We start from the raw sequence: 25,306 nt of genomic DNA on the forward strand, positions 1-25,306 counted from the left end.
TCCTCTGTGGCCCGTATTTCCCCTCAGCACAGCATTTGTTCAAATACCCTTAATCACTTTTACGAGCAATGTTTAGAAGAGCTGAGAAGAAACTTGTCCACCTTGCTTACAAAGAAAAAACCCCTCTCGTTTGCTCTCATTCTGCGTATACAGAACTTCCTTAAATTAAGAAAAAAATTAAGAGCTTTTAAATACAAATACTGAAATTGGAAGTTAATTCACATGAGGTCTTGCTTAAAAAAAGGGGGGAGGAGGAGCTGCACAGGGTGGGAGTCAGCTTCCTTCTTAAATGAAGGGCTACTGTTTGACAGAATAGTTATCCAGGCATTATACACTGACTTTTTTTTTCCTAAGCTGTAAGAGCATTACAAAACACAGGAAATTATTTACACCTGTCATACATGTCTCATCATTCAGGGATCTGGCACTGCCACTAGTATTTAATACTACCCAGTACTCAGCGTTCCAAGATCTCTTTTCAGATGCTTGTAACTAAATGCCTGTGAAGTGGGCATCACACAAGCATCCTGAAAGGAATTAATTATTTTGCATTCTTCACAGGGTTTAGAAGCTAATAAAGCTTTAAAATCTCCACTGAATATGGAGGTAAGAAATACATACTCAGTAACTAAATGTGGCAACAGCCCTATGGGAGACACAGTATGTCACCACACAGTTAAAGAGCACTTTGTTGATGCACAACAGAGCTGGGTTAAAGTTGTATCAGCAAGGTTGATTTATTTCCTAACTTTTGACCTCCACGCAATTTTAAAGCTTTCTTTTTTTTCAGTATAAAACTCTAATTTTTGAGGTACAGCTGTATAGCCAGGTAGGTAAAAAGCTTTAACAGTTAACTACCGTTATTTTGGGAGACTGTTTTCTATATTAGTTATATTCATAGGTAGAGAAAACCAACTCAAGGAGCAAATTAAGGTATTTATTTATGTATTGTTACAAATTTGTGTTTTTTCCATTAAACATATTTAACAGGACAACCTATTTGCACTCAGGCCTTTCAGCATTTTAATAAGCTAAAATATACACTCTTGGTGCCATATAAATTATGGTCAAAAATAATTCTCAAAGACATACTGAGGGGACAAGAACTTTAAGCAAAATAACTGAAGTTGAAATAGTCAATTCCCTTCAACAGTGGTTTCTATTTCATGAGATTATATTCTTTACACTAGCAAACTATATACAAACAATACCACAAAACTACTATAAATGCAAAAATGTAAAAAGTATACACAAACATATACACAAATTGCTGTGTTTGTCAGAGCTACCTTACTATTAAGAAATCCAGTACAAATGCATGATTTGTATTTATGTACTTATAGTGTCTAATTTTTTAATTGTAAACAAGATTCAGCATGTAGAGCAACTTAAAACAGTTGTCAGAAGCGTAAATCATGAGGCCTGGAGACTGAGAGAACTATGCACACTAGGGATCCAAACTGACTTAAATACCCACGCCTTTTCCGACAATGCTTATACTGCTGCGAGATTTAGGATATTTAAAAGATTTTGAAGCATTTAACTACTCTAAACAAATTATTGGATTTCACTGTTTTACAAAATGCATACACACCAATATTGAAAGTAAAATCAGTATCACATTTGCAGGTGTGTGGATCATATTCAGTAAGAGTGTCTTGTTCATAACCATTTAACAGCTTTTTGGTTTATTAAGAAGCTTTTCTTGGCAACTCACTTAAGCAACTGTAAATGAAAGCAAGCAATGGATGTTCACAATCAACCACTTAATGAGAAAATGAAAACAGACTCATCTCTTAAGCACATATGAACTCACTGGTGACTGACTTAATGCTTATCATTAGGCAAGTACGCATAGGGTACCCTGCATGGCTAAAAAGCTGCGGTATTTAGAAACTGTCAACTGATACTGGAAAGAAAATGGAAGCTGCCTTTGCACGGAAGTGATGACTTGTTGCTCTCAGTAACTGCTAAGATTCTTATGAAGCATGGGTTTTGTTTTGTTTTTCCAAAAGATGGCTGTATTTTTTCAAGTACTTCCCTGGGACTCAGCATTGTATTATTTGAGGTGCCAGGATGCTTAAGAAAACCCAGGATGACAGCTCTGTCTATCGGGACAGTATTGGACTAAGTAATAGTAGTAGCAGTAGTAGTATTCAACATTAGTCAGTTCAACATTAGAGAATTTGAACATTAACCATGGACTGTGCCAGTTTACACCCACTACAAAGACAAAAAGTGAATCAGTGCAACTGATTTCAGTGGAAAATTCAAGTACAACAATATTTTTGCGGATCTCCTCATGCTAACAGAGACTACAGTAATGTATCCATAGGCTTCCATTTCCAAGAACTGTGTCCAGAGTCAAATCTCATTTTGTGTATTTAAGTGCCTGAAAACTCTTACAATATTGAGCAGAGCATTTGACAAATCCCTTCTCATACACGATATATACTTTTTGATTTAAAACACAAGCCGCTCCATACAAGACACATTTTGAAAACAAGGTCCTAATGTAGACTAGTTTGGCGAGTTTTGTGGGCTTTGGGTTTTTTTTTTAAACATTTCAAAGACTGCAAGATCATGTTACAACTGAGAAACAATGCAGAATATACATCCCAAAATTAAGAAACTGCTTGTAAAAATAAAATGTTGGAAAATCATTTAAATCAATCTCACTGAAAAGGCTCAATAAAGTGCAAGCAGTAAATGCAAGGGTTTACATAGTGAAAAGTTAAGTTTAATAAATTTGTACAATCTGTATTGCTGACAATGAGAGACACTCTATAAAAGTTTTACCTTGACAGCATGCCCTCATATAAAAATATATTCTAATTGCATTGCAGTACAATCAGATCATGACAGAACTGAAAATGAAATGAACACTGAAATGCCACTGCTCCTTTTCAGCAATGTCAAAAAGGAAGAAAATATGTAGATTTATACTATTACAGTATACTGCAACTAACTGGACAAACTGGACCAGCCAAAACTACATAGTATGGTAAATGCACAAGAAAACAATGCATTGCTACTTACTTGCATTGACTCATCGCCACTTCTCAAGAAGGCATTCGGGAGGTGCCTTGATTGCAAACATGGAACTCATTCCTGTGCAAAATGCTCAAGCTTTGAGCTCTCACTAAAGCAGAACTCTCCAATTACTGGACAGAAGTATTAACTGCAGCAAGTATTTCTACATCAGAAAATATTTCATGTGATTAAATCTGCAGGTATTTGTCCTCTCAAAAGCATCTTGTTCTGCTTACAGCATGTCGTTTAACTGAAATAACCAGGTCTTCAAAGCGTACCACAACTTAGATGATTCCAGTGAATGAAAACAAAACTTTGTAATATCACCTGTCACCCAATGCAGGAATTTGTTTATAACTAGAGTTTTGTTTTATGAAAAATAATAAAGCAGACTGCAGAAGTCTTCCCAGCAGAGGGGACATTTTCAAATAATTTACCCTCCAGCCAGATTCTTTGGTGTTCAGGAACAGCTAGTATAATATGAGGATGAACAAGCAGTAACTATTTTCCTTCATACACTCTTATTTGTCCTGTAAGGCCCATCAGCGAAGTTTTTGCTAGTGGCAGGTAAAAGAGAAGGAAACTACTTCCTCATCAGCCTTAGAGACTGAAGTCTCATCAAAAGCATCTGATGTCCCTCTTTCAGTGGAGATTTTCCACATAGCCTATTTGCAGGATTTCCACTTATGATAAGCACAGGACTACGACAAACTTATGTTCCGGCTAGTCATCCAAAGTGTTAAGTTGTTGAAATTCAAAATGAGTATTTTTCTATTCAGAATAGTCTTTACTTTCTACCCTCCAGTTTTTGCTAATACAAGGAAAAAAGTTTATTCCTGTATAGCTAGTGCCAAGCCTTTTAACTGCCCAGAAATGACACAATGTCAGTTGCTTAATAAAGCTCTGTGGAGACTCTGGTCACCTATTAAACTGTAAATAATGTCAGTACCAACTTCGATTTTTGAAGTTGTTTTCTTTTTTTTTTTTTAAATCCTCTCACCCAACCCCAGTTCAAATTAAATGACCCCAAATACACATTGTCAAATAACTGACAACGCACAATTTAAATTAAAAATTATCTTGAGAGCGCAGCAACTTTGCAACAATATGAACTTTAAATAAACGCAGATTATTAAAACAAAGTCTGCATAGAATTTTAACTATGAAATTATGAAATAATTTGGTTTTACTTTACTTAGGATTTCTCATTCTTACAAAGAACTGTTGGCCACCGTAAAATTTAACTGCTGTTTTCCTGAAGAATAGTTATTTTTAGCATTGTAATTAGTGTAACAGAAGACAAAAGTGTTTTTACATATAATGAATAGTTTAAACAAATTTAAGACACTTTTCTGTAGTATCATCATCAAATGATGCTCTTTTCAATAATTTGTGTAAGCTTCTAAACCACATAAAGGATAATGCACATTACATTTTATTCACACTATAAAAAAAGCACAATATACAGGCCATATCCTTTAAAGTGCAACACAACAGAACATTTCTGCAACATTCAGGTTCTTCAAAGACCCACAAAAGTAGGTATTTAATATTTAGGAACAAATCCTGTTCATAGGTGTATCAACACTGAATCTAAATTCTGAATAGTTATCAAGCTTGCCCTTGCTTTAAGTGCCACGTTAAAAGCGATGCTTATGACCACTAAACAATATTATCTTATCTGCTTCCATATTACATAGCCTTCAAGTCTCATGTCCAAAATGAAAGCTTTTATCCTTTAGTCAGTGAAGAGCATCTGCAGAGCCCTTTATTGAAGACAGTTCTTTGACTATGCTCAGAAAACATCTTTAAAGTATACTTAGTTTCACCATTCAGGCTACTGCTTCAGTTGTTAAATCTACCAAGAAAAATATGGTAAACAGAACAGAGCAAGCATGTCTCTGAGTTGGCAGCGCATGCTTCGCTATGTTTGGCACTATCTACCAAATGTATTGGTAACACACAGCATAAGCAAGTACCAATTTGCTTTTCACTTCATAAATATTTTTGGTTGGATGTTTTGCTAATAATAGTTGAAAACCTCATTTGTTCCTGAGATGAGAATGACGAAACAAAGTGAGCTCCATCTAAAGCTGCAAACAGGACAATCTTCTGCATTTCCGGTCTTGCTGCCTGCCTGCCTGCTGAGCCAGATTTATAATCTCAGTCCTCCCCAAGGCGCCATTTCTGAGACTCTTCTTGACGCACATCTGGCCTGATCTGGTTTCTCATTCCACCTAGAACATTTGAGGTTGCCTCTGTTGCAACAATGAGAGGTTTCACCACAGTTGGTGGAATTTGGCGGAGGACTCCTCCTACTGCTCCAGTTACTCCTCTGTTTTCATGCTCACGAGCAGCAGTCTCATAGATGGTTTGGGCTGTGTCCGTAATCCCCTTTGAGAAATTAACAGAAATTAGTTACACTGAAAAAGAAAAAGCAACCTCTCCTAATTCTAAGGGAAACTTAAACTGCTCACCATTTATCTTCTTTGTGATTTGTATTATAACTGTAGTACAACTATACTGATACAAAGATGATTTAGTTCTAGTGAGGCTTAAAATAACAATACTATGAACTTACAGATGAAAATATTTCATGTAACTTCTGGTGGCTCTTCTTGTGCATAAGGGAAGAAGCTGTGGGGTACTGTGAGCTATTAAAAAATGACAGAATTCACTGAAAACTCCCCAGCTGAGACCTGACTTCCTAGACATGGTATCAGGTGCAACTAACTGGAAGTACAATACAAAAAGTACAATAAAAACAGGTCAGCATTCTAATTTTTAATACACTGTCATGGTAAAGAGAGCTTTCACTTGTTTTAAATCCAGCATTATGCTTAAACTCAGAATTAACAACCTCAGAATTAATAGTAAATGGGGTGTGGGGGAGATGGGGCAGGAAGGGAAGGAAGGACGGACAATACAGGGCAGGAAATCAGGTTTACATGTCTCAGAATAATTGTAAACCCTCACAACTGTAGAACTCTGAACTCCTATTCACACTTATCTGCATTTATATCTGCTTCTCTGATTTTTCCATGCAAGGTTCTGATGGTTTAAGATTACTGATGAAGACAGTCCTGTTCAAAACGTAAATCTCCTTCTTCATTTGGTCAGATGAAACTAACATCTGGTATTTTATTTGCTGTTTTAGGAAATAATTCTTAAGTTTGGTTAAGGACAATTACTTTTGCACTCACCTCTTTTACTACACTGTATGCCTTGGCTACACCTTCCCGTAGGTCTACTGGCTGATGAGCTAAACGATGGCGAGGGAATCGTTTGATCTTTTTTGCTTCAATAAAAGTAGGCCCTGGCGATACCATGTCATATGCAGTTTCTGCAGCTGCCTGAAGATCAGGAGCGAATGCAAAATATATAAAAGTCTTATAGCATCTGATCACAAATTTAAGCTACTAACAGGATGACATAATTGACATAAAAGAATTTTAATTCCACAAATAATATTCATTTACCTCAGATTAAGGTTTTGTACAAGAACTTCTGGAATGGGAGCAGCTGGAACTATACATCAAGTTCCATAATGAAGGAATTAATGTTGTAGGTTTTGGTAGGGATTTTTCCCCCCCTAATTGCTATTCCTTCAAAGGCATCCTCTAATCTGCGCACAATGCTCAAGATAGAAACTGAAACATTTGATCAGCGGTATATTTTTCTTACACAAGCATACACATAATTCCACTCGTGAATAATACCACTGGTTTTTTTACTATATATGTTCAGGCTTAGGCACATCTATAATTTTTGCAAAATTAGGTGGTAAAAGTGTATTTTCATTATGTATTTTACATTAAGGAACATAAACTTATTAACACTTTAATCCAAGATTACTTTAGGGTTAAAACCAGAAAGGTTTATAGACTTCGTGTACATCAACACAATTAGTATTGGTTTTGGGTTTGGGGGGATTTTTTGTTTTTTTTGGGTTTTTTTGTGGGTTTTTTTTTGTATTGGGTTTTGTTTGGTTTTTGGTTTTGTTTTGTTTTTTTTAATAAGCACAGATTTTATAATATGCACAGCTGACATTTTTAAAAAGTTAAGAATCTATTACTGGAAAATACACATATGCGAAGAACTCATCTTTCTCAATATTAGTGATTTTTTAGTGCAGCTGAGTATTTTAGTATTAAACTGTACATTGTAATACATTAAAGACATTACGGAACATAACAGCTTGGGTGTTCAGCAATATTTTAACACAATTTTCTAACCATTGCATTTGATGCTACCTCACAGACTGCTGCAAGCTTTGCCCAGCCTCTGCTTTCCTATTTATACAGCTGCCTTTTTTTTTGTTCTTTAAGACATGCTCCCAACCTTAAATATATAGCATTGAGATATAGCTTTATATATTTGATTTACATATATTTGACGTATAGCTTTATATAGAGCACTTACTAGCAACACTTCTCATTTTATGTCTAACTCCAGAATTAATACACTATACCTGTATAGTCTGAACCATTCTGTTTGTTAGCTCCAGCGCTGCCATTGCAGTGGAAGTACCAAAAGAAGCTGCTCCTCTTTGAAAGCCTCTTACAATACGGCCATCCTTTCGGTACTGCTCTATTGGTAACCACACCAAGTCTTTCAGACCTTGGACTGAAAATGAAGACAGAACACCATAGTTAGAAAGTACTATTAGATAAGCAGAATGCCTTGAGAGGAAGTGAAAACAAGTGTCAACATTGTTTGGGGCTGGTTTTTTGTTGAGTTTTGTTTGTTTAAAACAACTTCCACGTGTGCCTGAATAGAAATAAGAATTAACTTACCTAACTGCACTAGCGAATGCATAGGCCCTACTCCTCCCAAAATTCCTGGTAGCTGGTTTTTCTTTATATCATTAAGCCATTCACTGATGGCATAGGAGAACAATTTATCCACACCTAATAAACTGAAGTAAATAAAATTATTAGTATTTTTTTAAAAAACATACAATTCCTAATAAGAGAAATGCATTATTCATTGAAGTAAACAAAGATGTCATTTTAAAAAAAGGAAGGCTGTTTTCAAGTGTCAGCTTTTGTTGCTTTTGGCTAACCCAAGTGTTTCATGTGTATGGGCTTTATGAAACAAGTTCAACACTGCATAATCACATCTTGTTCAAAAGGAAGTAAACATACAACTAAAATTAAAAGTTTAGCACGAATACTAGCACATATATTAAATACTGTCCTGAAAACAGATGTTCTTCTTGAACACTATATATTTGACAAAAACTAGAATCAACAAATATTTGTAAGGTTAAAAAATATCTTGCATTTTAGAAGTGCATCTTACCAGAGAATTTGCTTTTTGATTGCTACATTCAGTTATTCACCATAAACTTGTTCAATTTGCAATACTGATGTTAAGCTACAATTCGATAAACTTACCCATGTCTGTAACAAAGTCTCTTCAGCTTTAATTCTGAGCAGTTTAACTGAGCAAGCCCAATAAGAATCCCAGCTAGTGTCCCCTGTAAGTGAAATATTTTTTTATCACACGAGTTTATTCATCCTGTACAATCTGTAGGCAAGAAGTCATTTCATCATCTCAACTCTTATTGCAGGTATTTCTGTCTAAACTGATTCTCCCCCAGTCTCCCAAATGCTAGTCGTTACAGAGCTATGAATTATGTTACATGAAAACTTGCAAAACATGGAGTCTGGCTTAATCAGCTACTCTAAGAAAAAACATCGGGATACAAGAGGACTTCTTCAGAAATATTAAGATATAACAAATTCTGTAAACATAGCTCTGGCATTAGTGTGTTCCAGGCATTCTAAAGCTGCTGTTTCATGTTTTAATATCTTTGGCAGCAGTGCAAATTCAAGAAGTTGCTTCTTTTACTTGTCCATATTTTCTTACTGATTTGCCATGACAGAGTCCAAATCTGGTTGTGCAAACAGGATTTTTTGAGGACTGCTCTGTAAACTCAGTATGATAACTAATACATATTTTAAAAATAACTATGAGCATTTTTCTAATCTGTATTAGATTCTGCCATTGCCACTGAAGCCCATACATTACTAGACTGCACGGGAAGGAAACAAGGAGGGGAAAAAAAAAAAGACAATATTTTATTCTGGCATTAATGAGGAAGAAAATAAAATGCACAGTTCTGGCATCACATAGTGGTGTCATCCTTTGAGGGGCACCACAGCTGTGTGGAAAGATTTCCAGCCAGTCACTGAGTTGATAAATGTGACTTTCAAGCCTCATTCTGAGTTAATCATACCTGGAGGATCCACCCCCTAGTTTTCAAATTAAGAGTAAAACAAGGTTAAGCTTTATTGAAACTAAGAAGGAAAAAAAATAAAAAAATAAAAAAAATTAAAAAAAAATTCTGCATTTCTCAAGATCACATCACTAATGAGTAGGGAGCATAAAAATATGCCCCAACTCATGGGGGAAAACACCTCAAAACAAACAATGTCAATTTTTTGTTCTACAGCATCAGCATTATACACAAACCTGATCCATTGATACATGCTTGCCGTGGTAATCAAGTCGTATTGGAACTTCTGATGTAAAACGAAATTCTCTGGGATATACAAAGGAAATTTTACAGTGAGAAACATGAAAAGGAAATAAAATTATCCTTCCAAAAAGAAACCCATGGTTTCCCATCCTCATGGAATAGGATGTCATAGCCTTTTCTGTAAATCATAAATCCTCGTGTTAGTACTTCAGAATAAGCGTACAAAATACAATGGCAAATTCAGCTTTTCTTAGTTTATTAACATCTAGTCAAGGTTAGCACTTATAATAAATTTAACAGTCCCGCAAAAGTGCTACTAATCCTGCAGGTGAACACCTTCCCTCAATTTTCATAGCATGAATTTCAGTTACAAGAAAAAAAAAAAAAGTATGGCTAATGATGGTTCTGTGGGCAAAATTTAGCCCTGCAGCTGAAAGTTATTAAAAAATTCTCTTGGTGATGTGATGAAATAGAACCACAGTAATTCTCCCCTAATTTGGCTCTGCACTGCTTACCAAAGTACACATCTGTTGTTAGAGGCACTTATGATCTGAATACACAAGAAACAAACTTCTGCATAATCACTTCCCAGTCAGGACTACATTAGAGTTTCTCTTGTGGTATGTTAATCTTGTAACTCTCCCATGATATCCTTTTCCTTTATATACTCTCATCTCCGGTTACATTAGATCTAATTTACATTGTTAGACATAAGAGTACAATAGACTGCTCTTTTTATTTATCTGTAAAACACCGCATTACTGGTTCTGTACATGGCAGAGCTTTAATTAATTTTATTCTCTTGTGCACAGTAGTGTGCAAGAGTTATTAAAAAAAAATCATTAGTTACCTTCCAGTAATAGAAACAAATACATTTGATTTCCACAATCAGTCAATAAACAAACAAAAAAATGCACCTTGTCATAAGGTCTGAATAGTTTATCATCACACTTTCTTAAAACATTCAGCAGAACAGCTGTGTGTCACTGGAAATTTTACAATGAAAGTTTACCTGAAAAATACTGGCTGATCACTGTATGATGTCACTTCTTGTGGGAAATGATGATCATCTCCATTAACCACATCCATAGAATCAATGCTACCATCTTCATTTGCTTGCTTGTGTGATGAGAAAGAAATGACTGGACTTGGGTCCTTAAGGCTGCTGACATGCCTGGCCAAACTACACGTAACTTCAGCACCAGGAGACTTTTTAACTAAGGTAAGAAGTTACACACAGTAAACTGACTCAAATTTTTCACAGTAATTACAAACAAACTGTGTTTATACAAATACTGTGTCCTTACTAAGCTCTAATGCTTATTAATAGGAATTACTAGCAGGACAATATTTAGATTCTCTTAGTAAGAGAGTATCTTAGTTACCAATAGAAATTATTACAAGAAGCTTAAGTTGAGGTTTATGCATCTGCATAAATACTCCATCTAGTTTTAATGGCAGTATTGCAGAGTACTTCATTACCTACACATTTCAGTATGACATCTCAACAGAAATAGGTAAAATATAGCTGCTAACAAACTCACAAATATAGTTAATAGAGGATATATGCTTTTCAATATATACTGTTTTCTGCATCAGATTATGTAGTTGATTACAAGTACTGCTTTAACTGCATACATACATTGTACTACTTATTTATAATCTTGAACTCTGTTTCTTTCTCTAGGGGTTACACAACTTCAAGCTATTAGACAGACATACTATTTTATGCAAGAGGTATTAAATAATGTATTTATCTAATAATAACTCCTAATATCATACACACAGTCTTCAATTTTTTCAGAAGTTCTTATTAGATATGCTCCAATTTTGTTGAAACCTTTTATACAATGGAGATCCCAGGTGTTGAAGACCTTTGTTGGTATTTATAAAATGCAAAACTAAAATACCCAAAGTTTCTGTGTTCTAACAAATTAATTACTAATGTTGGGGTTTGGTCACTAACATAAGTTCTTTTACACACATGAGATTCACACAGACATTCACACACATTAAAGAAGAAAGAAGCAGCACTTTCACATTGGATGTTTGGTAATTATACCTTCAGGATCCGGAGTAACCAAGAGTTCTACTTCTGTAGAGAGGCTAGTGAAAAAATCCTTCAGGAAAAACAAGGCATCCTAATGTCAAAAATAAAATACAATCAGGTTAAAAAAAAAAAAAAAACAAAAAAACCCAAAAACAAACCCCCTCCCCCAATTCTCTAAAAAATATGATCTACTATTCCAGCTCTGTATTTCTATACGGATATGAATCAAAACACATTTCTTCTTTTTGATCCTTTAAAAAGTGCAGAAGCCACATAGGAATCTAGAACAGAAACCAGAAAGACCCTCTTGGTCATCGCCCCCTGCTACATATAGTATGATTGCATAATCTATCTAGCTCTGTCTTAAAACTCCAGGGTTGTTTTCATCATCTACTCTCATTTTGGAGACTGTTCCAGAACCCAAGTGTTTTAATGGCTATAAACTTTTCTCTGATTTCCAACAGAAGGGTATTCAAGTATAGTTTATATTCATCTCCAATACTGCCAATGTCAGGCAAATTATTCCAGATCAGACCTTGCCACTGCTGCATTAGAAGTCATTAATATCTCTGCTGTTAATGTCTTGTCAGCCAGATGCATCACACTGGTGCCCTGTTCATCCTATAATTCATGACATCTGGACTTTCTTTTCCTTTTTTTGTTTCCAACTGATAAGCAGACAGCTTAAGTAGTAATAACAAGAATTTCTAACATGACTGCATGCAGCCCTGTGCTTCCAAGAAAGCTGTGGTTAACTTTGCAGAAGTTGTAAAGGTTAATTTTGTTTATGGTACAAGATAAAAGGCTTAGAAAAGTAATCAAGAGGGAACATATTTCCTCACTAGATGGCAGTATTTCCATGCTATTTTTCTATATGAAATTATTACAAACTATAGAGTTCAATTTTTTTAACAGTAAAACGAAAACCTGGTCTCTAATATGTGTTGAGGTAAACAGAAGGTAGGTATGTAGTTCCTAACTGTGCTCTTGAAAAAAAGGTATCTCTCTGCAGATGACAAATTAAGCAAGAAATGCCTCAACAAAGAGTATTAACTGCACTTTAAATTTGAATGCACAAACATACGTAGCTTCCTTACTTGTGTAGAAAAAATAAAACAACCAACTATTTCTTGAGTATATGAAAAATACTTTGCACAAAGGCTTGCTAAAGAAAGTAAAACAATATCTCCCATTTCTGTTCTTCATGCCACTGCAGTTGGTAGCGAGACCAAAGCCTTCAGAGTATAGAAGCAGTCTTCAAGTGTTGAGTGCCCTTGACTAAAATGCTGTGAACAGCTTCTGGATTAATCATTAACTTTTTTCAATTAAAAACACCAAAGACACTTCATGTACAAACAAAGCAAGATCATTCCAGAATAAGCATATGCTTTTTAAAAGCCATTATTTCAAAACATTAGAGATCATCAGAATTCTCAGGAGGTAAACTGGTATTACTGAGTAAACAGCCAGGCCCACAGATATTCTTAGTTTTTCAATTAAAAAAAAAAAGGCTAGCCTCTGTAATAGCTGGAGCAGAAGGCAAGTTCTAACATGGATATGAACAGAGCGGCAGAGATCCAAAGATATGTGTGATTGATCATAAATCAAAAAGGTATTAAATGAAGAAAACAACCCCATAAAACATGTATGATGGTTACAAGTATCTGGTAAAAAAAACAGTATCAATAAATAAATAAAAATTTATTTTATTTTTTTGCATTGGCACAACCAACCTGGTCAATATTGAGGCGAAGTGGCATTAGTGAAACACGTAAACAACATTCCTGTGGGGATCTGCCAGACTCTGGACGGACATGTAACGCTTTAACTGTTAACTGAGAAAAAGCAACAAGATAAATAAAAGTAGCAACATTCACAATTATTAAATCTCAGAACACTAACTAGGAAAAACATTTGCTGCAAAGCCTCTGTACTAATCTGATTCCACTTACCAATTATAAAGCTAGTGTTGAATAAATAACTTACTATGGATATTATAAAAAAGAAAATTAAAGTAAGAAAACCCCAAAAAACCAATTTCATAAATCCTTTGTAGAACCTGTAAGATACAGTGCATCATAAAACTGCAACTCTACATGTGTAGTGAAAAGTCTAATCATACTCATACAAGTAGATGTTTATTCAAAACCAAAATCTGAAAGCTACCAAAGCAGTCTTGCACATCTACTTTTTTTAAACTGACAGAATCTCAAAAAAACATTTATACCTGACACACTAATAGTCAAACTGCCTTTTTAATTAGTTTTAATATCCACAAGGAGTCAAGCAAATAACTATCAACAAGTTATATTACTTCAATGTTCTATGACCTTATGTGCCTCCTGCAAGATTAAGACATGTATACAATCTCCACAATGATAGTCCAACCACTATAATTATAATAAATTAACATATTCCATAACTGTACCATGTTTGAATGCGCTTTTCTGGGCATCTCCTTACTGCAGTAGAGATAGAGAAATTTATTCATCTGTGATGTAGCTAAGCGATCTCTAATCTCCAGGTCTTGAACAATAAAAACCTGCCGTGACACTGGCTGCTCCAAGAGACTGGATTCACCTTCTGCGCCACCTGGAGGGTATACCTCATGCTGGAATTTCACCTTTTAAAAAGGAAAGAAAACCAGCATAATCAGCTTCAGTGAAAAACAACCTTTAACAACAGAATATTACTTTAAAACAAACAAACAAACAAACCCAAGAAACCTCAAAGCAAAACAAAACACCCCACAACCACGCTGCACATAAGAACTTGAAAAGCTGTCTACTATTTTAAATTTACAGGAATAATATTAGGATTTCTGAAAACTATTCAGATTTTTGCATGTCTAGCAGTAGAATTATTCCAATTCCTACTTGTGTACACGTTCATATTTTAGGACGCAAATTCAAGCCAAAACAAAGAGTCAGTGTAAGACAAAGAACAAGTTTTGCTTTTTGTTTTAATATCAACTCTGCTTTTGCCTCTCAATCCTGACATCTATCTTACATCACGCCGAAGCCTGTACCAGGCAATCTTGCAGTTCTTGAATCCTGCACCTTCTATGCTTAGGAAAGTAAGATTTCTTCTTCTTCTTCCCTACCAACAGACTTCTCAAGTAGCTTCCAGTCTCAGTTTCCTTTTTCTTTACTCATTTTAGTCTATATAAATTCTAATCCATTACCTTTCTTAAATTCTAAAGAATTCTGAATTCTCTCCTTTTCCTCATCTCTTGATGTAGTTCTCTTTTTCAATCAAAGACCTGTGGTTACCTACAAATCATCCCTGTCTCAATAACTTCGGCAGCATCCTTGCCTGCAATGTAATGAAGCACAGCACACATAGCAAGCAGAACAATGGCCTCTACTGGCCAGATACTGAGATGTTAAGAAACATTGTGTTTACGTGCCCTGTACTCAAGATACATGGGATAATGAACATTTTAAGTGTCGAAGAGAAAAACAGATGTTTGTCATAAACACTGCTCAGAAACTTTAAGTTTTTGACACCCTTCTTTTCTCCTCAATTTCTTGTTTAAACATTGTTGTTGTTGTTATTATTATTAAGCCTTGTACCAAGTTGGGGGTACAAGTAGGGGGAAAAAAAGATTTTATGTCTCAGTACTAACACCAACTCATTAAATACCTGCAAATTAAGAGAGATTGCTATACTTCTACATATTAATTTTTCCACATGGAATATTAAATGCTTCCTTTTTTCCTCTTTTTATTGCAATGTCATGGTTTTTTTAGAAAAGGCTAAAATAAGTATCAAACATTTCTGGCAAGTTTAAAGTGCTAATGGGATGAATTTTAAGCTCTAGAAACGCACATAGACTATAAAAGGAATTTGGTTTTATGTAGTACCTTTCATGTTTACGGAAATGTTTGACAAAACCTTATTTTAGAAAGGTTTTGTTATTGATCCATTTAACATGAAATTTGGTTAACTCCTTGCCAATATTCTGCACAGCGCCAGAATCAAGCATCTACTTTCTACGTTAGAGCTAAGCACAGGCTTAAAAACAAAGGTAACATACTTATGCCTGAAGGGTGCTACATATGTTAGGGGAAATACAGCAATGATATTGTGATATAACTGGATGTTATTTAATATCCAATTATCATCAACACTGAGTGTCTCAACAGATCTACATCCCCATTATTTTGTTAGAACATTTAATTTTGTAATAGGTGTATCAATTCAGAGTAGAACTGAAGACAGAAAAACAGAACAGCATTTGTAAAACATGGTTGTTATAATAAATAAAAACTTTAAGAATATAATAAATATCCTTCGTCTTTAGAAACATGTTTATTCAGCAAGTAAGTAATACTATGCTAGAAGAACAAACACATTTTTTGTTAAACAAATTCTAAATTCATCACCTTCAAAGTGATTGCTTAGATGTAGATACTAATGGAAGAAATCCTACTGAATTCTAATGGAAAGCTATTATCAAACAGATATAACACGTAAAGATATTCACACACAGACAGTCATGGCTGAAGCTGTTTCTATCATTGCTTAACTGTTTCACCTTGCTTAACTGTATTTCCATTAGGAAGTCTGGGTTTCTTCCTCTTCCCCCACATGCTGTACTCCGTCCATGCCTCGTTGGTGTATGAGAAGGAGAACTATGGGGACTTCTGGGGAAATAAAACAGAAAAATATGCTTTCACAGATTAAACTTAAATCTATCTCACTGTTAATCTAACACCAAAAGCATGTATGTTTCACTGGATATAACTTATTAGTATTGTAATGGTTACAAGAGAAAAATAATAGATAATACCCAAAAAAATACTGGAAGTTGTGTTACTGTTAACCAAACACTTCCGTTTTATTGTTCAAGTAATACATACTTAAGCAGAATGCTAGGTGTTTGCTTCCCACCAAATTAACATTCATAAAACATTTCCTTAATTTTAGCTGTGATAATATTAATTACTCTTTACCTTACATGACTTCCTGAAAACCAGACTCCAGCTACCATAGCAATAGTCTCTTATGCTCCATAAGCCCCAACCTCTTTAGGAAAATTTAACTTCTAATATAACCCTTAGAAGCAAACCCATCCCTCCGTCCCCAAAAAAACACCAAAACCAAACCCAGCTTGTCCAGGTTAAGACACAGGAAAAATACACTCTGGTGTGTGGAGCTAAACTGAATAAGAAGATTCTAGATGATCTTTAAGGTCCCTTCCAACCCAGACCATTCTACGACCGATTCCTTGTGAGGAGGGAGCAAAGAAGCAAGTGAGGGAGACTTGAGATTGAATAGTGAGATTAACCTCAAATCAAAGGACAATTAAGTATTTTTAAATGTTCTAATCTACAGGATTACATCAAACACTTACATGAAACTTTTAGCTGGAGATGTTGGTGGTGCAGTCCCAAAATCCCTTCCACCATACAGATGCCAAATAAGAGAGATTTCCTTCACAACATAGCGTACCAGAGGAACAGGAAAATGAAGCGGAGCTTTGCTTGTATCTGTTTTTTTAATAGGTTGGCTGAAATGATTTTCCTTTATGATAATTGCATCATCAACCATTATTTTTATTACTGGCTCTTCCTCTTTTTCCTAATTAAAAAAAAAAAGTATACAGCACTGAGAAGGTGAAATCTGCTTTCTTTATTGAGATGTCTAATTCTTTCCTATGAAAAGAAGATAAACTATTCCGTACTGTCTTCTAAACCTTATACAACACAGGCTTGGTTTAGGAATGAATCTTATAAAGTAACTTAAAGACAAAAGCACACAAAAATAAACTAGAAGCTGAGAAGTAGTTGAAAAAAAAATTCCTCATCCAAACTGTAAACAAAACAAAACAAGATTTGAAAACAAACAAAAAACCATTAAGAGCCCAGGCTACCATATTAGCGCTTTTGGAAACAAACAAGCTCAAAAATAACTGGGCAAATACAGCTTCTAATCAGGGATCCAGAATTACTTCTGTCTATTAAGAGGAATACAACCAGAGATACTATGAAAAACATGAACACAAGCTGTTTTCAAAGAGTTTGAGTATAGTTTCCTAAACCTTTTAATGCAGTGGACAGACAGCGGTGTAAGGGTGACACACAAGTTTTTCTCTGAGGTTTGTCAAGGATCTTAGGCCCATAAAAGCATTGAAAGCTTAGACTATGAGAGCAATCAATAAAAGATTAGAAGATGTGCAAAGCTGCTATTTTGATAAATACTGCATTTTGTTTAAAACATTTGTTTTTCTAACTATGCCATTATTGTAAGCCAAAATGGCAATGTTAAAACATGACTAAAACATAGGAAAACTGCCAATATAGTTTAAAGTAATATTTCGATCAGAGAACAATTACATACTGCTGAGATACAGAAAAATCATATATATTTGAAAACACATGCATTCATTCCTAACAGTAACAATGCATGAAGTCCTTTCAAACAGAAATATTATTTTTCTGCTACTCTGCCCACTGATAAAAATATCACTAAGCAATCACAAAAGGCTATGAAGTCTAATTTGTCCAGGTCTTACATAGGCTTTTCTCTAATTCAGTTTACATATGGAGTTCTTTAGTAATTCTCAAAGCTTCTTACAGCAACAGCAACTTTGGGTGCAAAAAGAATGCAGAAATCATCACTTTCTGTGGGAACATCTCCCATGGCCTCATTTATCAGGTGATGAGTGAATGAAACATAAGTGGGACTTGGATCTTGTGAGACATTTCCACTTTCGTCTGGAAACAGGAAGAGATCTGAGCAAGATGGCTCCTGAGTTTGAGATCTGTCATCCAAAACTCCTGGGAGTTGAAGGAGGGTTGAGAAAAAACATGTTTTAGTGGAAAAATCTTTACAAAATATGAAAATATGAACAAAACAACATAACAGTTAACTAAAATTTGTTACTTCAATTACATCAAGGCAATTTACTTATTATATCTTCAATGAACCAGAAAGGTTGTACTTTATGTGTAGTTATGCCTCCAGAGGATTCTTACCATTAGACTCTGGCTTCATGGCAGAAACAGTCTGTTGAGTCTCAATTTCTTCCATTGCATCACTCATCAAATCCCGTAAAATCTGTTGCTCTGATTCAGCAAGCAGTGGTCCATGGGAAGACAGTTGGCTAAAGGTCTCTACCTGTAGGAGAAGAACTATACATAGTTACATCTTAAAAAACAACTGCAATATCGTGCTGAATAAGATTTTGCTAGAATGGTGATACACAGCTCCTAAACTGTAAGAATTAACACGTTAATTTTATAAATAATCAAGTGAGCTGAAACTCCAAGCTAGATGATTTATAGAGTAGGTTAGAACATTATGGTTCAGGGTATTTAGATCAGAGTACTTGGACAGCTTGTATATGTGCTGGAATTACCTTCTTTAGATAAGAATAAAGTACAATAGGTAAACAGAACAAAATATTTTAAAATATTTAGTGACTGAAGCAGGAAAAAAAAAAGGCACGACTTTACTCTCAAATATATTTTAAGTTAGATGCAGTCTGTTAATTTATTTGGAGGAAATGTCATAGTCTTTGGAAATAGAATGGGGATATCAAAATTAAAACATATTACCAGGGAGCGTAAAGTTAAGTTGATATTATTGTGCCATTTCATACCTTCATTTTTGGCTTGCTAACTCCACGTTTAACCTCTGTCTTAGCGGGTGGATGTAAATCACCGTAGCTTGCAATATATTGTATAAGATTCATTAGTGCAGCACATGAATCGGAGCAGGTACGAATATGGATTACATCACTGGAACAGTGCAGCTCAAAACGTGGTTTAGTCTAGACAGCAACAATAAAAAGATAAGAATACACTTCAAATCAACCTATGGTTCCATAAAAATAGCATCTATACACCGTTGTTTTTAAATTAATTTACTTAACTAGTCAAAAAGGACATTAAAAAATAGTACACAAATTGAAAAACCTTCCCTGATTCTAAGTATAATAAAGTAATTTTCAAATCACAATCTGTCATGGAAATTTTATATTTTATTTTATTTGTGATTAAATACTTACTCTTTCCCCATCAGAATCAGATTTTACTGTTGTAATGGTTAGTTCCAGCAGTCCCATATCCATAACACGAACATAATCTGAAAGACAATGAGTAATTTTAAAAAAAAAAAAAAATTAAGACTTAATAACAAACATCACCCTTACTATGTATTTTTGGTTATTAAACCATTAGAAATAGCATGAGCATAAAAAGGTACCTTTCTTTGTCAAAACCTTTTATATCTTTGCATTTCCTTCTTTTATAAGGGTAACTCTCAGAGTTTAAGTTTCAGCTACTCAAATCAAGAACTCAAATCTTTTCAATCCAATATATCACTCCCACCGCCACCATCTGTATGCAGTGTAATCTTTTAAGATATTTATCCTCATCCCATTTGTGAGAGTTAGAAAAGTAGAGGCACACAGAAGTTGGGTGACTAAGCACCCTAGCAGGTTTTTAGTTGAAGTGAGAGAGGGGACATTTTCACATTGTATTAATCTTTCAGTACCATGAATAACTTATTTCCCCTCTTTCTTGTTTAAAGAAAACAGGCATGTCTTTACTCTGCCCTTCACTAGAGATCTCTTACCTAAGCTAAATACACACATTTGTGGGCACAGGGTTTCATTATTTCTCCAATTCATTTGTTAAGCATTGATTCAAGTTCCTCAGTCCTTAAAGGCTGTTACAACATGAACGAGAGCAAACCAGGTAGTATAATTCTTTTCAGAACCTAGAACTCTGTGCCATATAACACCTTTCAAGTTATTAGAATATGTATCTCATAAAATGAGATCTCTTTTCTATGAGGATTTCTTTCTGTGACAACTCCAGATTTTTTAAAATATGCTTTTTTCAAATAGCCATTATGGAACTGTAAAAAGAAAATGAAGGACTTGCAAGTTGCTGTACTCTGACATACCTCTGCATCCATAAATCCAAACTAGAGCACTCAGACTTTCATCAACACTGCATTATTCATTCATATTCAACTTGCTGATCCTTATCTCCTCAGACCTCTTCAATAACCTTTATATATGCTGAATATGCCTGTAATTTTGTTTCTTTAGGCTCTGCAATTCATTAGTCACATCTAAAACATCCTTACCTCTATGGAGGTTCACCGTAACAGTGTTGCACTTGTCAGATAGATGTAAAGCAGCTTCATCTAAAATTATCCTAAAAGATTAAAAAAAATGAAATAAACATGCTAGAGAAATGCTGTGCAATTCACCAGACAAAAGAAAGTAATGTGGAAAAAAAATATTTAAAAACACAAATATATCTAGCATATCTTAAATCCAAACTCTTCACTTTAACCTTTCATAATTTCCAAGTCCATTCGTAATTAACCACTTCAAGATATTTTTGCCATCGCTAATTATATTTTATTTGCATTTCAATTTATATATTTGATCCTTCCTAGAATGAAAAGTAATGCTTTTGGCATACAGAATTAACACTTCTTATTTCCTTTTTTGCCTTTTTTCTTTTTAATAAAGTAACAGACACATTTGTTTCAAAGATCATTTATAAGGTTTTATCCATAGAAATAAGCAATTTGGCAGACGTTTCACATCAGAACAGGCATAACAGAATGAATATTCAACTAAAGTTGCAAGAAAAATTATTTAAAAGTTACAGAGATGTTTAGCAATCACTAAATATTTCCTTAATTAATATACTGTCTCCAAATAACAAATCTTTAAGAATTAATCTTAAGGTGCTACTAATTAACAAAATAGACACAATTTCATTTCAAGACATATTTCAACCTTATTAAAAACTGCAGAATTGCTAGTTGTTAAAGAAAGCAATCCAACTAAAAATAAAAAGGATTTAACCTAATAAACAGAAGGATTATACATAAGCAAAGTATATTTGAAAAGATGCAAACCAGCGTGATCATTTACAAAACACGAATGCTTCTTAAGTCAAAAAAGCAGACAGGCATTACAAGTTTTACAGGAGCTTCCATGTTTCACAATCACTTAAATTATACCTGAGAGTAGAAGAGGATTTATCTACTGCAACACTGCTGGAAATGCTGAAAGTTTCAACAGTAAGTAGAGATCTGACTGGCAAAAACAAGGGCCTAACAACAAATAGGAAAAAAAAAAAAATTAATTATCTGTACCTATTTAGAAGTGCAATCAAAGTCTTACAGGTTACCTAACTAGATCTTCCCAGGCCTAGACAAGTGCTTATCCTACTTTAAATTGCTTACAGTTTAAGGGATTTCTGGTAAGTACTTTTTCCAAACAAGTCTAAACAAATATTCTTTACAATATGCAAGCTCGAACATTCCTAAAGAATAAATATATATAGCCGCAGTGCCACCAAGTGACATACACTTGCATTTTACTTGCCTGTAATCAAGAGCACAACTCCACAGATGTACATGAAAAGTTGTAATTGTAGCTGGAGGATTATATCCCAGAACAGGCTCATCAGAAATATTCAAAAAATATAAAATCTAAAAATCACAAACATATTATTATAATACTTCAGTATCTTTTAAATTAATAAACTATTATGCATTAGAAAAGAGAAAATCTGTAACAGGTATGACAATAAAATGTTTGATTCGTAGAAGGAAAAGGGAGTGAACAATCTCAGGTATTTAAAGGTGCTTACCCAGTACCTGAATACAGAAAAGCACGAAGTGTAAACAGGGCAAAAAAAATGCAACATGCAAACTGCAGCCTCAAAGGTATGGAAAAGACCAATCCACAAACGCCTAAGTGGCTACTTCTACAATGCCTCACAATGCATTTTTAAAGCATTTCCCAAATACAGTCTCATTCATCCATCTTTGCAGTTGTTATTATAGTGGTTTTATTGTCTTCGTTCTCTTTATCTGAAAAGCCAACTCTTCTTGTAATACTGTACATTGTTAAAGTTATCTTCAAGTTATCTCTCAGAAAATATGCTCAGAAATATGTGCACATGCATTGTATAGACTGCTTTTTCATGTATTACTGCATAGAATAAACTCCTATCCTCTGCTTTAAGCTCTGTCATAGTTCTCTCTCAAATCCGTCACACTATAAAAGTTCTTCTTAAATTGTTCCAAACCTGGGGCATACCAACATACTTGCTAGCCTTTTAATCATTTCCTCTACCTATCTCTTTGGCTAATTTTTTTATTTCCCCCTCCAAAAAACTCCCAAGTGCACTACAGGCAATGTTCATTGAGCAAAAATTCACAGAGCATGTTACTACATGGTGTGAAGCAGGCAACATGAACACATAGGAATACCATGCTGAGAAAAAAGTAACGACACAGCAGTGTCCAAAGCACTAAGTTCAGCTCCATGCAGTTATACAATAAAAAAGCATGCAAAAATAAGCATACCATACATACTGGAGGATAACCAGGATAAGCTTGAATGTCAGAGTTTACTATCTGTAATCCAGTATAGTGTAAGTACATGCAACTATACTGCTACTGTGTTAACAGCATGTCCTAGCTCATGCATGTCTACACACGGCTTCTGGATCAAGGGTCTCTAGCCCTGTCTGCTATGCTATACTTCTGCATCCACACATATCAGTACAACCCTTCTAATTCAGAAGTTTGCATTACAAGATTACAAGCGTTTATGTAAACTGCTGCTTACTACTTCCCCAAAGTCTTATTTTCCATTACTGCTATTCAAATTATATAAAACAGGAAACAGGCAAGGGAGAAACAGGACTTGAGGAATGAAGCAAGCAGAAGGGAAAAACACATAAATACTTGCAATGCTGCAAGCAGCACATTTGTTTGTTTTGAGGGTGTTTTTTTACGTCAAGGATTATCTAAGTACTTCGATAGCACTGGACTACTGAGTTTTTCCATCTGAACTTTAAAAAAAAACAAAAAAAAACAAAAAAAAACCCAAACCAACCAACCGAACAAAAAAAACCCAGAACCTCCCTGACATGTTGTGGACAGAGATTTAGGATAATGAGAGGAACTGTAGCAAATGAATATGCAAGTAAGAATTTAAGAGCAAGACTGTCAATGGTCTCAATAAGTCTCAATAAGTCTGTCAATGGTCTCAAAGAAAGACAAGAAAGAAAATAAATAACACTTTCAAGAGCAGAGTAAGGTAATAAGACACAGCTTAACACAAAGGTTTTCCATCAAGGTTTAGTTTGATACTTAAAGCAGTTGTTAAAGCAATGAGACTGAAACTGAAGATGTAGTTGAGAAAAACTGTAGCAACCTGACCTGTTCATGCCAGCTTAAACCTGAAGGCAGTACTCTGTGCTGAAGGGTGGCTCCCCTTAGTCCAACAGCAACTAGAAATTCCTGCACAAGAAAGTTGCACGAGTTAGTTTACATGAAATACACGTAACTATTTGACATCTAGATTATGAAACACAGTCATCCTGCTGCTCCCAGAATTTCCAAGTGTCTAGAAATGAAGAAAGGACTGGGCCAGGATTAAACATTCAAAAAACCTTGCTTCGTAATACAGAAACCCTGGCTAATACAGTCTAATACTTTTTGCAACAGGATAGTTTAGAAATGACAGTTTTGTGGTGGTGGTAGGAAGGAAGGCTACTTGTTCATTCATTCTGGGATTCACCAGGAATTACCAGGAGTACCAACCCAATGTAGTTTGTTCTAATGCCATTCAAATTTGAGTCAATTGAGCCCCCATAACATTGTGTGGTCTGCAGTTTCCTTCTTCTCTAGATAACTCCACCAAACTATCAGCACTATGCCAGCTAAGAGGTCATCTTTTAGTGATGCTAATGAATGCTACTGTCAAAGCCAAACACACCACTCATTTACCAGTGCCATTCCAAATAGGTAAGCAAAGGCTGCCCATTAGATGACACTGATAGTAAGCTGAGCATAAAGCTTTTAGCTCTTTATATTTGTTCTTGCCTGGTTTGGCACCACATTAAAACTCAACCAAAGAAAAACAAGAAAAAGGTCAACTGGCCAAGAAATGCATTCAGTAAAGAAATACAGGGTGATCAGCAAAGTGAAGCTTTGGAAGAATTAGTAAATTATGCTGATACTTAAATTTTACAATCCACCCAAAAAATTCTAACAGAAAATTATACTTTGAAGATGAATGGCTCAATTATATGGTTTCTTCACCTGTAACCCTTGTAACCCCACATCTAGATGCTTCCATATAAGCTGAGATAACTCAAATAATTTATAAAAGCACAAATTTGAAAACACTAACCTTTGTATTGCTCTCTATTTTATCTGATTGGATTTTGACTGCAACAGTCAGCATACTTGGACAATCCACTCCTACACCATCTGAAGTAGTCCTACTAAGACCATCTTCTTCAGAAAAACAAATAGTAGGTTCTAACCAATGGGGACGTATTGTGCTGGGCAGTCGTACTTCAGAGGAAGGGACAATCCCATCTACCATACCTGCAAAGAGATTTTGGAATGAGTTACCTCATGTTTCAAAGCTGTTACTGATGAAGAGTTAAGGAAAATCCTTTTTATGCTTAATGGTAATTAAAATAATTTTAAAGGCAAAGGTAGTCATGCACACTGACAACCAAAATTGTGAAGGGGAGGTTATAGGTGACCCAATATTTAAAACCATGGTTCTAGCTAAAGTCTTCAATGTGACTATAGGGTTTGGGTTTTTTTTATTTGCCCAACAAAATGGCAAAGTTGAAATAAAGGACAGAAATCTCCTCTGGGTTACATGGAGAAAGACAAATATGTTTCTCCTTTTAATTTTATGAGATGGTGCCAGGTTAAAC

At 34.8% G+C, this 25,306-nt stretch overlaps 1 protein-coding gene across 3 annotated transcripts in view; it reads right to left on the minus strand.

Annotated features, from left to right (window-relative positions):
* Positions 1–933: 933 nt before the first annotated feature.
* The window catches only part of ATG2B (autophagy related 2B), a 49,538-nt gene continuing 25,165 nt past the window's right edge, over positions 934–25,306 (minus strand). For 2 of the 3 annotated variants that reach the window (XM_072863924.1, XM_072863923.1), the window contains exons 22-42: positions 24,763–24,962; positions 23,787–23,867; positions 21,937–22,043; positions 21,570–21,662; positions 20,676–20,746; positions 19,588–19,664; positions 19,180–19,350; positions 18,554–18,695; positions 18,153–18,355; positions 16,930–17,156; positions 16,111–16,219; positions 13,999–14,193; positions 13,304–13,405; positions 11,583–11,661; positions 10,533–10,737; positions 9,514–9,583; positions 8,433–8,515; positions 7,830–7,951; positions 7,505–7,659; positions 6,237–6,386; positions 934–5,427 (exon numbers count right to left, since the gene is read on the minus strand). In XM_072863924.1, coding sequence (XP_072720025.1) covers positions 5,197–5,427; positions 6,237–6,386; positions 7,505–7,659; positions 7,830–7,951; positions 8,433–8,515; positions 9,514–9,583; positions 10,533–10,737; positions 11,583–11,661; positions 13,304–13,405; positions 13,999–14,193; positions 16,111–16,219; positions 16,930–17,156; positions 18,153–18,355; positions 18,554–18,695; positions 19,180–19,350; positions 19,588–19,664; positions 20,676–20,746; positions 21,570–21,662; positions 21,937–22,043; positions 23,787–23,867; positions 24,763–24,962 — 2,873 coding nt within the window. In that variant the 3' untranslated portion in view covers positions 934–5,196. The remainder of the gene's footprint in view (positions 5,428–6,236; positions 6,387–7,504; positions 7,660–7,829; positions 7,952–8,432; positions 8,516–9,513; positions 9,584–10,532; positions 10,738–11,582; positions 11,662–13,303; positions 13,406–13,998; positions 14,194–16,110; positions 16,220–16,929; positions 17,157–18,152; positions 18,356–18,553; positions 18,696–19,179; positions 19,351–19,587; positions 19,665–20,675; positions 20,747–21,569; positions 21,663–21,936; positions 22,044–23,786; positions 23,868–24,762; positions 24,963–25,306) is intronic. The other variant, XM_072863925.1, reaches the window with a different exon arrangement.

The sequence above is a fragment of the Ciconia boyciana genome, chromosome 6 (assembly GCF_034638445.1).
Source record: "Ciconia boyciana chromosome 6, ASM3463844v1, whole genome shotgun sequence".
Taxonomy (NCBI): domain Eukaryota; kingdom Metazoa; phylum Chordata; class Aves; order Ciconiiformes; family Ciconiidae; genus Ciconia; species Ciconia boyciana.